General features: G+C 36.0%; 1 protein-coding gene across 1 annotated transcript; it reads left to right on the top strand.

Annotated features, from left to right (window-relative positions):
• Positions 1-7,916: 7,916 nt before the first annotated feature.
• On the top strand, positions 7,917-9,250 carry LOC143624689 (endochitinase EP3-like). Its single transcript, XM_077095254.1, has 2 exons — positions 7,917-8,388; positions 8,722-9,250. The coding sequence occupies exons 1-2, from the start codon at positions 7,992-7,994 to the stop codon at positions 9,123-9,125; spliced, it is 801 nt and encodes a 266-aa protein (XP_076951369.1). The 5' UTR covers positions 7,917-7,991; the 3' UTR covers positions 9,126-9,250.
• The last annotated feature ends 3,217 nt before the right edge of the window (positions 9,251-12,467 follow it).

Below are 12,467 nucleotides of genomic sequence, written 5' to 3'. Positions count from 1 at the left end.
CTTCGTCTTCGAGCGAAGAAAAAAACGCTTCTATGTTTCGTGCTTTCGCAACGGGGTGTAATGAGTGGTGGCAACAACAAGAAGATTCGGGTTCGTCAATACGACACGAAACCCGACGTGAACATTTAAACCGTGACCGAGCGGCTGCGCACGAAGCACTACGAAACGACTATTTTAACACCCCGTGTGTTTACACGGCCTTAGAGTTTAAAACCCGTTTTCGAATGAGTCGTGAGTTGTTTTTAAGAATACTACACGACATCGAACGAGAAGTTCCTTGGTTTACCCAACGGGTTGATGCTAGAGGTCGAGTCGGTTTCTCCACCTTGCAAAAGTGTACCGCCGCGATTCGTTATATGGCGTATGGAACCGCTAGCGATATGTTCGGCGAATATTTGAAGATGTCGGGTCGACACATCAGGTCATGTGTCTACAAATTCTCTAAAGCTATTGTTTTGTTGTATCGTAGTAGATATTTACGTAAGCCTACGGCTAGTGAGGTTGAACAGTTACAGGCGAAGCATGCCGAAAAACACGGTTTTGTCGGCATGCTTGGTAACATCGACTGCACGCATTGGGATTGGAAAAATTGTCCTACTGCGTGGCATGGTCAGTTTGCACGAGGTGATCATCCATATCCTAGTATTATTCTAGAAGCGGTGGCGTCCCAAGACTTATGGTTTTGACATGCATTTTTTGGTGTTGCCGGCTCAAACAACGACATAAATGTACTTGATTAATCTCTCGTATTTGACGATTGGATCAACGAGACGGGCCCGGACTCCTCTTTTGAGCTTAGAGGGACGCTTTACAAGCGTGGGTATTACCTTGCCGATGGAATATATCCGGATTACTTGACAATTGTCAAGTCGCTTTCGCAACCCATCGGCGTTAAACGACAAACGTACAAAAATGCTCATGACGCGGCAAGAAAGGATATTGAACGAGCATTCGGGGTGTTGAAGTCTAAGTGGCACATTGTGGATCGTCCATCCAAGTGTTTTTCTCAAGTGAAAATGAGGAATATCATGTACGCTTGTGTTATTCTTCATAATATGATTTTAGAGGACAACGGGTTAGCGATTTGTCAACATAACCCAAATGAGGATGCGCCTATGTACGAAGAAATCAACGAAGACAAAAAACGAAGAAACCGTCAAGAAATTCGAAGCCGAGAGATTCATGACGCATTAACGGCGGACTTGATCGAATATATTCACGTTCGTTCAAGCAATTGGTAGTTTATTTATGTAACTTTTATTGATGCTTTTATTTTAAAATTATTGTAAGTTTTCTTGTAATGTTTTATTTATGTTTATTAGTCTTTTGAATGTATTGTAATTTTTATTAATCAATTAATTTTTATTAGTTAATATAAAAAACAAAAGATTAAAAAAATAATAATAAAATAATTGAGGTTTACATACTCTATTTCACACAGGGTATTTCCAGTAAAAAATGTGGATGTGAAATGAGTATATGAAAGCTGATGTGGCGCAGATGTAACAGAGAAAAAAAGTTTCACTAGCTTATTTCACCACACCTATTTCCATTGCTCTTATGATGAGAAGGAAGTAGTATTTAGCATTTACTTCTATTGCTTGGTACCATTATTTAATATATTTTTTCACTTTTATATTTATGATATAAATTTAAATTTGTTATTTATTCCTCACACAAGCATCCAAGATATTGTATATATTGTGGGCCACACATCTTTCCTTTTATATTAAACACAACCTTTACATAGTACTTCAACATTGTATTTAAAAGGTAAATCTAAGAAACAAGAGATTACAAGATCCAATTGTGCTTGAAATTACTGTTAAACCAAGAAACGAGAGATTGCAAGATCCAATAGTGCGTAAATTAACAGTTGACTGTTAAACCAAGAAACAAGAAATTACAAGATCTAATTGTGCGTAAATTAACAATTGACTGTTAAACCAAGAAACAAGAAATTACAAGATCTAATTGTGCATAAATTTGTTAAACCAAGAAACGAGAGATTATGAGATCCACTTGTGATTAAATTGTTAGGATACTACCATCGCCCGAGACACTTGGAAATTAGAATGGTCTGTTTTCTATTAATGACATTCTTATTATTATAATTATTATTATTATTATTATTATTATTATTATTATTATTATTATTATTATTATCGTACTCAGTATATCACATCAATAGCAAAACTATGGTAGAGTCTGAGGAGGTTAAGATGTAGACAAATTTATCTCTACTCTTTAGGAATAGAGAGGTTGTTTCTGGTAAGACCCATGGCTCGATAGTAGTTTTGCATTAAGTCTTGGACATAAGGCACATAATACTTAACCATCGGGACACCGCCGATTGGTGCATATACCCTGTTTTTCGGCTATCAACGCCACCACATGATGCCCGATTAACCTTCCGCCACTTTTAACGTTATTTTCACGAGATTAGTAAAATAACGTCAAAATTATTGCAATTTCACTTTTGCCCACTCGAGGTTTCATACATATATACATTATATCCGCGCACCGCAAGCACGGCGATATTATTATTATTATTATTAAAGTTTTGTTTCTTAAATTTTGTGTGCAGATAGCAGCATACATGTCTGCTTTATATTAGCATAATATGTTATTGTATTGCACCTGTGTTAAGTTACGGTATGTACTTGATTATGTGCAGCTAAAAGTCGACCACACATGCGAGATTTAAGCACATGTGATTAGTCTTAACCGAACCATCGGTTGATTGTTCAGTTAACTCTTTTATTCATTTTTAGTTTGGTTGATCAGTTATATGTTTGTGCCTACCACCGTGTATGCACATACATACGTTTAGACAAAAGGGCTATCAATACTATATTTTTAAAAAACTAAAACTAAAATATCTTATTTTTTGAATGACGGTATTTTATATTTGTATTGCACTTTTGATGGCGGTAATATATCTATGTTAACATGTGTAGCGTGTACGCAACAGTGTAGTTTATTATTTTAACTTTTTATTATATTTAGGGGTATTGGTTTTTAATACTTCCAAGTTTTGCCAATTGGTTAATAACACTCTCAAGTTTCATTTTGTCACCCATCACTCCCAACTTTAACCCTATTTGTTTTTATCACTCCCTCGCTAACGAATGACTAACGTCATTAGTGGAAACGATGATGTGGACGTTTATGTGGCTGAGTGGGCATGCTTATGTGTTACATGTGGGTCCCACAAGGCCATCTCATCTCCTTCTTCATCATATTAGCCCTAGTCACCTCCATCACCACCCACCAACCTCTACCTCCACCACCACTCGTCCTCCAACTCCTCCACCAACGACCTCCACCACGCAACCACGCACCAAATTACATTCAACTCCTCCGCCATTGATGCTCCTGGTGGTTAAGCAACCGGAGGTTCTAGGAATACTCCTTTAGTCACGGACGTGGTAGATTTGAGCCGATTTACATACCACATCTTAGATCCATATAAGAACCACCATTATCGTCATTAATCTAACCCGATTTACATACCTTCGCCTCTGAGATCGGAAAAACGGGTTGTTGCCAGCCACCATTGTACGGCCGTAGCCTCTACCCCGTCGGTGACTGCAAGAGCATTCCTAAAACCTCCATATGCTGGTTGCTTAACCAACAGGTTCATCAATGGTGGAGAAGTTGAATGTAATTTGGTGAGTGGTGAAGGATGGGTGGTGGTAAAGGTAGAGGTTGGTGGTTGGTGATAGAGATGGCTAGGGCTAATATGATGAAGGAGATGAGATGACCTTGTGGACCCACATGTAACACATAAGCATGTAACTCAGTTAAATAACGTCAACGTCATCATTTCCACTAACGACGTTAGTCGTTCGTTAGCAAGGGAGTGATAAAAACAAATAGGGTCAAAGTTGGGAGTGATGAGTGACAAAGTGAAAGTTGGGAGTGTTATTAACCAATTGATGAAACTTGAGAGTATTAAAAACCAATACCCCTTATATTTATTGCCACAATAAAACATATATTTCATTAAAAAAATAGTGCTTAAGGTACAAAGATACTTGGGCAACCAGTTGTACCGCTAGCCCTCTTTTATATAGCAAAACTGTGTCCCAACAACTAGTTTTATATTTAAATTGATATATTAATGATTCTCAACTTAAGTATGATGCTATAAGTCCCAACAATTAATCTTTAAAATCATTAATCTTATCCTGAACAAATAAAAAGTAATTCTTTTACATAGACAATAATTGGGTGCCTTGCAATCAAGGATATATTGTTTTCAATTATTTTCTTTGGTGGTCCTCTTAATGTGGGTTTCAACTCAAGTATGACACAATAACACCCATGAATTAATCTTTTAAAATCATGAAAAAGATAATTGTTTTCAATGTATACAACAATGCTGTATTTAACTTAATTTAGATTTAAAGCCTCAAAAAGGTATTAACTATTAAGATTGGTTTTAACTAAAATTTGAAACATGGAATGAAATTCGGTTAAAGTTCTAAAAAAATACGGAGTTATAAATAAAAATAGTTAAACAGTAAAACTAAATTGTTATGTTAAACCAAAAACCTAAGCATATTGGAACCGAAACCAATGTTTCTCATATTGGATAAATCTATATGTAATCTATTTCAGAAAGTAACCATAAACTAATAACCTGATGAGTTCCCTGATGAGTTCCCTGATAGTATATATATAGTGTTTGCTCCTACAAATATAAAGTGATGGTTTCAAAACAAGTAATAATTTGTAATATATGATTGAGGGGTAGCCCGCACTACCTTTTAGCTTTCTTTATGAAATACATTTTTAGTGTAAAAAAATGTTTTTTATTTTTTATTTTATGTATCAGCTACCCGTCACTTCTAGATCCGCTACTGCCGTAGAGCTCCTTAAACCGTCGTAAAAGGGAGACGATCGAGGAGAACGTGATGATGAGAGACGTTGACAGCGTTGACAGATCCATCTAAGTTAATTGGGGGTGGCGGCCATTATGACAAAGTCTAATGTGTTAGATGGAATTTTATGTTTATTGATTTATTCAACTTTTTGTAGATAGGAAGGAAAAGTCTTTCAGCATGATTACCAAAATAGGGGGCTAGACTATATTTGACATATACAATGCTACCTTAAAAAGTAAACGCTTGATTTACATTTATTGAAATATATAAATAATAAGTTATATTTTCTTTATAGAATTTTAAAAATTCTGAAACGATGTATGCATGTATAAAACTTCTCATGATTGCCCCGAGAACAATTACCATCTAAAACAGTCAAACTATTCATTATCGACAAATAATAATACCCTACGTAATAAGAAGTAGGTAAAAATATTGTAACTAGATGAGATTGACCTTTAATACGCCACAAATCATTTCTTCTATTGTCGTACATACATACTTACATCAAACATACACACATACATGACCGACTCAACTATTTTGAAGGCAAAGCGAGGAAAATAATCCAAACTCCAACTCCGGTAGTTATTAAATTGCAGGTTATTTTCTATTTATCTCTTGGCCTTTTGTAGTTTATCCTTTAAGTTTGTTAGAACTACAACTTTCCATTTAACAAAAACAAAGCCAAAAGTCCTGCTAACAAGAAGCTAGTAAAATCAGCAGCATAAAAAAAAACTTGTACAAAACAGACATTTCCCGCATGTTCCAACATATATCCAAACCTTTTAACCTATTCCTTTCATTCATACAAAAACTTAAAACTTTAATATCGCCAAGAGATATAGGCTTGACATTAGAGAAGATTAAAGTATGTTTGGTTGAAAGGAATGGAATGAAGGAGGAATGGAATGTGAGAAGAAATGGAATGAACAAAGGAATGAAATGGAGTATCACCAATCATTTGTCTTGTTTGGTTAACATATGAGAATGAAATGCATAATTACTTTATGTTATTTGATATCCGAAAATTTTTTTAGGAATGAAATAGAAATAATAAAAATATTCCTATCCCAAAATATATATATTTTCACAAAAAAAAAAAAAACTTAAATGGTGACGGTGGTGGTAGCTCTAGAGATGAAAATGGTGGTGGTGGCGGTGGCGGTCAGGCGACGGGGGTGGTGGTTGTGGTGGCATTAATAGTGATGGCGGTGGTAGGGTGGTGATGACGGTGGTGGTGGCCAGGCAGTGATAGTGGTGGTGGCGGTTATGGTCTGGTGGCGACGGTGACAATGGTTGCCGTGGTTATGGCGACGATGGTGGCGGTGGTAGCTTTGGTGGTAAGGTGGTGGTGGTGGAGGTGGTGATGGCGACGGTGGCGGTCAGGTGGTGGTGGCGGCGACGGTGGTGGTGGTGGTGGTCAGATGATGGTGGCGGTGGCGGTGGCGGTTAGATGATGGTGTTGTTGAGAAAGTAGGTTGAAGGAGGAATGGGATGAAAAAAAAGGGGGGTGAGAAGGAATGGTTTTGATGGAATGAGATTCCATCTGTAATGGACGATTCCAGTCTATTGTGCAACCAAACACCTCTTATTTCATTCCCACGTAATGAATCATTTCATTCCGTCTGTCATTACTGCATAACATACGCTACCTAAGTTGTTTAGAGCCTTCTAAATACACAAGCACGCATCCATTGTAATGGACTGAACATTCTTTGTCTTATACCTTTGTCAGGAACGTGTTTATGAATGTGAAAAATGTCATGAATTGAAAAGACAAAGATGGAAGAGATGTCACACCACGAACTAATGTTTTGCCAAACTAAGAAAGCTATGTAGCATGAAGGAAACACATGATCCGCACTCCACATATTCTCCTGAATTCATGTAACCACAAAACCTAAAGTTAACAATTACATCGAATAACCTAAACAATGTCATCAAAATTAGTATCTGATGACTAAACAAGTCTCGCCAAATCAAGTCTCACAAATAGACTAAATAGTTAATAGAAAGCGACTGATTAAAAAGTTTATTATAAAATCAATTCATGCAACAATCTAACAAATTTTAAATATTATCTTTAGGCTCCTTTTATAGTTTAGCTTTTTTTATAACTACAAAACCTAAAGTAAACAATTAAAATCAAATAACCTAAACAATGACATCAAAAATATTAGCATCTAATGACTAAACAAGTCTCACAAATAGACTACATAGTTAGTTGAAAGCGACTGAAAAATTTATTACAAAATCTATTCATGCAACAATCCAATATATATAAATCATCTAAAATGCTTAAAATCTTTACCAATAGTAAAACAAAAATTATTGTAATATATTTGTGATATTAGTCTATTATAACCAACATTAAATAACAAAAATATTTCAATCACCGAGTGTGTTTAATAGCATATAATGGCATTATACAATTAAATCATAAGGGTGCATTAAATTCATACTCAAAGTTTTGACAATACGGCCATAACTAGGTTAGGTTAATGATTTTAAAGAGCAACCAGGTAATAAAACCCTCCGCGCTGCGGAAGCGTGTCGGTATTAGTTAAGTTCGTTATAGTTATGACATCAATACAAAAAAAACTAAATATATATATGCCCAAAAACCGACACACTTACAACTAAAGATTAAAACAACATGAATTTGGGCGGTATCGGTTAGGTTTGTTATGCTACAGGCACTAAACCTAAAAAAAAAGTTAGTATGTGACCGGAATAGTAGCGGCATACGTATAACTTATGATAGTAAAAAAATAAAATATATAAATTCAGTTAATTATTACAACTTCAGTTCATCTAATTTCTTGTATAAGTTTTGGCATAAACTTTTAGCGTATAAAGTGTTGAATATCACGTGTCAATATTGTTCGTTAAACTTGACTTTTTAAATGTCAACTATAACAAAACATCGCCTTTTTCAAACTTTAATATTCAAAGACGAAAGACATTTGACAAAGTCAACGTCGACATATTTCAAACCATACGACATACGCCGCTTATACATATCCACACGTTTTAGTGTTCACAACACTATAAATGCACACCCACAATCCAACTAACTAAACCAAACAAACCACCATGAAAACAATCCAAATCCTCATCATCGCCGGAGTACTTTTCTCAGGAATCCTCAACTCCGCCGCCCAAAACTGCGGTTGCAGTCCGGACTTGTGTTGTAGCCGGTTCGGTTTTTGTGGCAGTGACGAGGCTTATTGTGGAGTCGGCTGCCAAGAAGGGCCGTGTTTCGCGGCTCCTCCCACGAATAATGCTGATGTTAGTAGCATCGTGACCGACGCATTCTTTAACGGGATTGTGGATCAATCAGAAGCCAGTTGTGAAGGGAGAGGGTTTTATTCGCGGGCCGCCTTCCTTGAAGCCCTCGGAAACTATCCTCAGTTTGGTAGGGTTGGTTCCGAAGATGATTCAAGGAGGGAGATTGCAGCTTTCTTTGCTCATGTTACACATGAAACTGGACGTAAGAACATTCATTCCTCTATATTAATTATTATGTTACATGTTACATAAGTTATTGTGTATAGCTAACATTTGAACAATATTACTACTTTTGAAATCATTTTTAACTTTGTATACTTATAAACAGATGTAGAGATCTCTTTAAACGTTTGTATATAATTATTTCATCTAACTAATGAAAGATCTATAACATACAAAAAAATATGTTATTACTAGAGTTTGTTACAATTTTTGGTAATTAACCATTTACAACATTAAAGTCGCTAACAAAAATAATAAATAGATTGTGTTATGTGTTCTATTATGAATTAACTATTTGTTTTGCATGTGACAGATTTTTGCTATATTAATGAAATAAACGGTGCCTCAAGGGATTACTGCGACGAAAATAATACTCAATATCCATGTAACCCTAGCAAGGGTTACTTTGGGAGAGGTCCGATCCAATTGTCATGGAATTACAACTACGGTCCAGCCGGAAGGAGCATCGGGTTTGATGGGCTCAACAATCCCGAAACTGTGGCCACAGATCCTGTGATCTCTTTTAGGACCGCATTGTGGTTTTGGATGAACAACGTCCACTCGATCATCGGTCAAGGGTTTGGAGCTACTATTCGAGCTATTAATGGAATGGAATGTGATGGTGGCAATCCAGCTACTGTAAGTGCTCGTGTCCAGTACTACACTCAATACTGTAACCAGCTCGGAGTTGCAACGGGTGATAACCTTCGGTGTTAGGCTATTTGTAATGTGGGATTCTATCCGTGTATAAACGGTGAAAAAAAATAAAATTCATATTTGTGTATCACACTGACTATCTTTGTTGTCATTTTATTGAAGTTTAATGGAATAAGATTTATATACATGCAAATACAGAGGCTACAAGAATTGAAACATCAAAAATACCAAAATCACGTGTTCACAGAGAATGAAGAAGGAAAACAAAGATAGACGGGGTAATTATGTTTCAGTAGTTTTTATTTGAACGGCCAACTAAGTAACGTTGGGTATTTCGTACGCGGCCCTCATTTGCCAAAGGTAGCCCAAGCCGGCCACTATTCCGGACGGACGAAGCCCCTAGCGGTCCACCCTATTGAGGGATTCACCGGATAAAACCCGACCCCCACGCCCGCCTAATGGCACGACAGCGAGGAGCCGGTAAAACCAGGTGAGATCAGGACTCGAACCCTGGCAAGCCAGAGTCATCCCTCATATCTCCCATATAAATTGGTGATAGTGAGGTTTGAACCCCCTACTTCTCACTAGTAAAGTGAGTGTTGTACCATTGAGTCACATCCAATTTATTATGTTTCAATAGTTACTCTGGTTATATATGATAAATACTCTAATTACACGAGATAATTGCTTTATAAATAAAACAAGACCATAAGGGCGTAAGGGTACACACGTTTTGTTTTGTTGTGTTTGAAGTTAGGCAAAGTAACAAAAATAAACGGATGATAAATTAAGGCATGGGATCCTCCCACACCACCATGGATCCTCATACACCATTTTTTGTCCTATACGGCTCGTATAGGGCTATACGGTCGTATAGGACCTTAATCGTGTCAGATTGTGTCTGAGGTTGTCGGCCATCGTTTATAGTGCCTCGTATAGGCCTATATGGGTCGTATAGGCCTATACGACCGTATAGGTACTTTTTTTTTAAAAAAAATTTGATGACCGTATAGGCCTATACGACCGTATAGGTACTTTTTTTTTATATGGGTCGTATAGGCCTATACGACCGTATAGGTACTTTTTTTTAAAAAAGAATTTGATGACCGTATAGGCCTATACGACCGTATAGGTACTTTTTTTTTAAAAAAAAATTGATGACCACATATACAATATATGTGATTTATACGAGTCGTATTTGGCTCGTTTATCTTAACGGGCTTAAATGTCGTTTTGATTAAAAGCCTTTACATTAAACCAAAAACATTTTTTTACTCCATTTTATTTAAGATGAATGGAGATATCATATGTAACTTTTAATTGTTTTCCTTTCTCTAAATTTTACATTTCACTAATTTATCTAAGGGTTGAAGAAAACACTTTGTTACTACCTGGATCAAATAAATTAAAACATAAGAATGCTAAATAATTTAAGATAAATAGAGATATCATTTGTAACTTTTAAATATGTGTGATAGAGTAATAATAGTGTCACCCAAAATACACATATAACTTCTAAACACATGGTCCACATAGATAAAAGTAACCAGTTCACCCAAAATACATCTAGTTTTAAACGTGGTCCACATACATAAAGTTCATAATAGTGCACATCAACACATAATGAAGATAACATAGCACTATACGACTTATATAGGCCCGTATAGTCGTTTTTCGGCAGCGATTAAGGCTGTATTAATGTTTCTGCAAATGTTTTCTATACGGTCGTATAGCCTATACGATCGTATATCTTTTATTTCTATATGGTCGTATAGCCCTATACGGCCGTATAGCTTTTATGGTTTTGTCAGAGGGCTATACGAGCCATTTAATGCCTATACGGCCGTATAGACCTATACGGTCGTATAGGCTGCAAAAAGCTGTTTTTTTGTCCCCTTGTCAGGCATGCGTATCCTATACGACCGTATAGGCCTATACGAGCCGTATAGGCATGTGGGGTGGTGTGGGAGGATCACATCCCTAAATTAATTTGGTCAGAAGAAACGTATGTCAAGCCAATGTGGGCCCAAGCTCACGTTTGGGCTGCCCACAACAATTCAACATTGATCGGAAGCAACAACACAGCCCACTGGAGATTGGGAAAAGGGGTTAGCTCGCTCGCTTAACAATAAAGATTGAAGATTTTATGATGATCATGAGTGGCTAAACCCCCATGATTTTATTCGAATGAAAGGTTTATTATGATCAATTAATTTATACTTTTTACTAGATATTCGGATTCCAATTGCACGTCATATTATTAAATCTGTTTTCAATAAGACTCATTTAGTTTTGTCTTTCAATTACCACGTGATTAATTATATACATGGTCATTGTTAATGGCTTTCCACTAGTCAATAGGATTGATTATGATTAACGAACCTGAAACCTGAAGAATATTATTTTTTCTCACAATTGTTTATCAAACCAAATCAAAATTATTTGTTATTTTTAGTCATTAATTAAAACTTTAGTGAACAAAAAATTGACCACAAATTTCTCATGAAGACGACTTAAATTTCATATACTACGTATTTTTACACATATTTTTGACCGACCAAACGACATCGGTCACGTAATAATTTTATAAGTAGAATAATTATTATATAAACATAGTACAAAAGTTGTGATAATTACAACAGTGAATGCCTTTTTTTTTTCTTTAATTTTATTCGCGTGCTTGGTATGATTTTTTGATTTGTATTTGATCCACTTTATAATCATATAAGATGTTAGGATGATCTAAACTCGTCCCAAATTTGATTCATTATCATCCCTACCTCTTGTTATACAATACTCTTGTGATTGCTCTCTTGAATGCAGTAGGCTATATTAATGTCTATGTCTATGTTACACTAGATGAATGATCCTAAATACTTGAACATGGCTATGTATTGGACCACTTACCCAATTTATTATTTATGTGGGTGTCCTCATAATAAAGGTACTTAGTATTAAAGTAACTTATAACATTTTTGCTCTAAGGTTGCTCCCACTCATCTAACTTCTCATTCAGACCATGTTTACTCTCCGCTAATAATACAATCTTCTACGAAAAACATGGACTACCAAGATTCTAAAAATGCACGGATTGATCTATCTTGATGAGCTAACAATAGTTATAGTGCGGAATGCTATAATCAATTCAAAGTCCCAGACTATGTTTTGGTAGTCCGGAATCCCCAATTGCCAACATCTTGAAGTCTGCAACCAAAATTGCAAACTTCAACGAACCTAACAAAAGTTTCTTCCACGTCTCATTTTGTCATTCAAAAGCCTTGAAGTCTTCAATTCGAGTTTTCAAAATACCTACTTTCACTTGGATTACACTCATCCACCTAAGAGTAGTGTTGATTCTTCAAAATCCATACCTCTAAAAATATCAACACTCTCTCTCATCCA

This window comes from Bidens hawaiensis, unplaced genomic scaffold (genome assembly GCF_021521415.1).
Source record: "Bidens hawaiensis isolate Kalapana, Puna unplaced genomic scaffold, B.hawaiensis_p1.1 tig00003956_1, whole genome shotgun sequence".
NCBI lineage: Eukaryota > Viridiplantae > Streptophyta > Magnoliopsida > Asterales > Asteraceae > Bidens > Bidens hawaiensis.
This window is presented reverse-complemented; position numbering and strand designations above follow the sequence as displayed.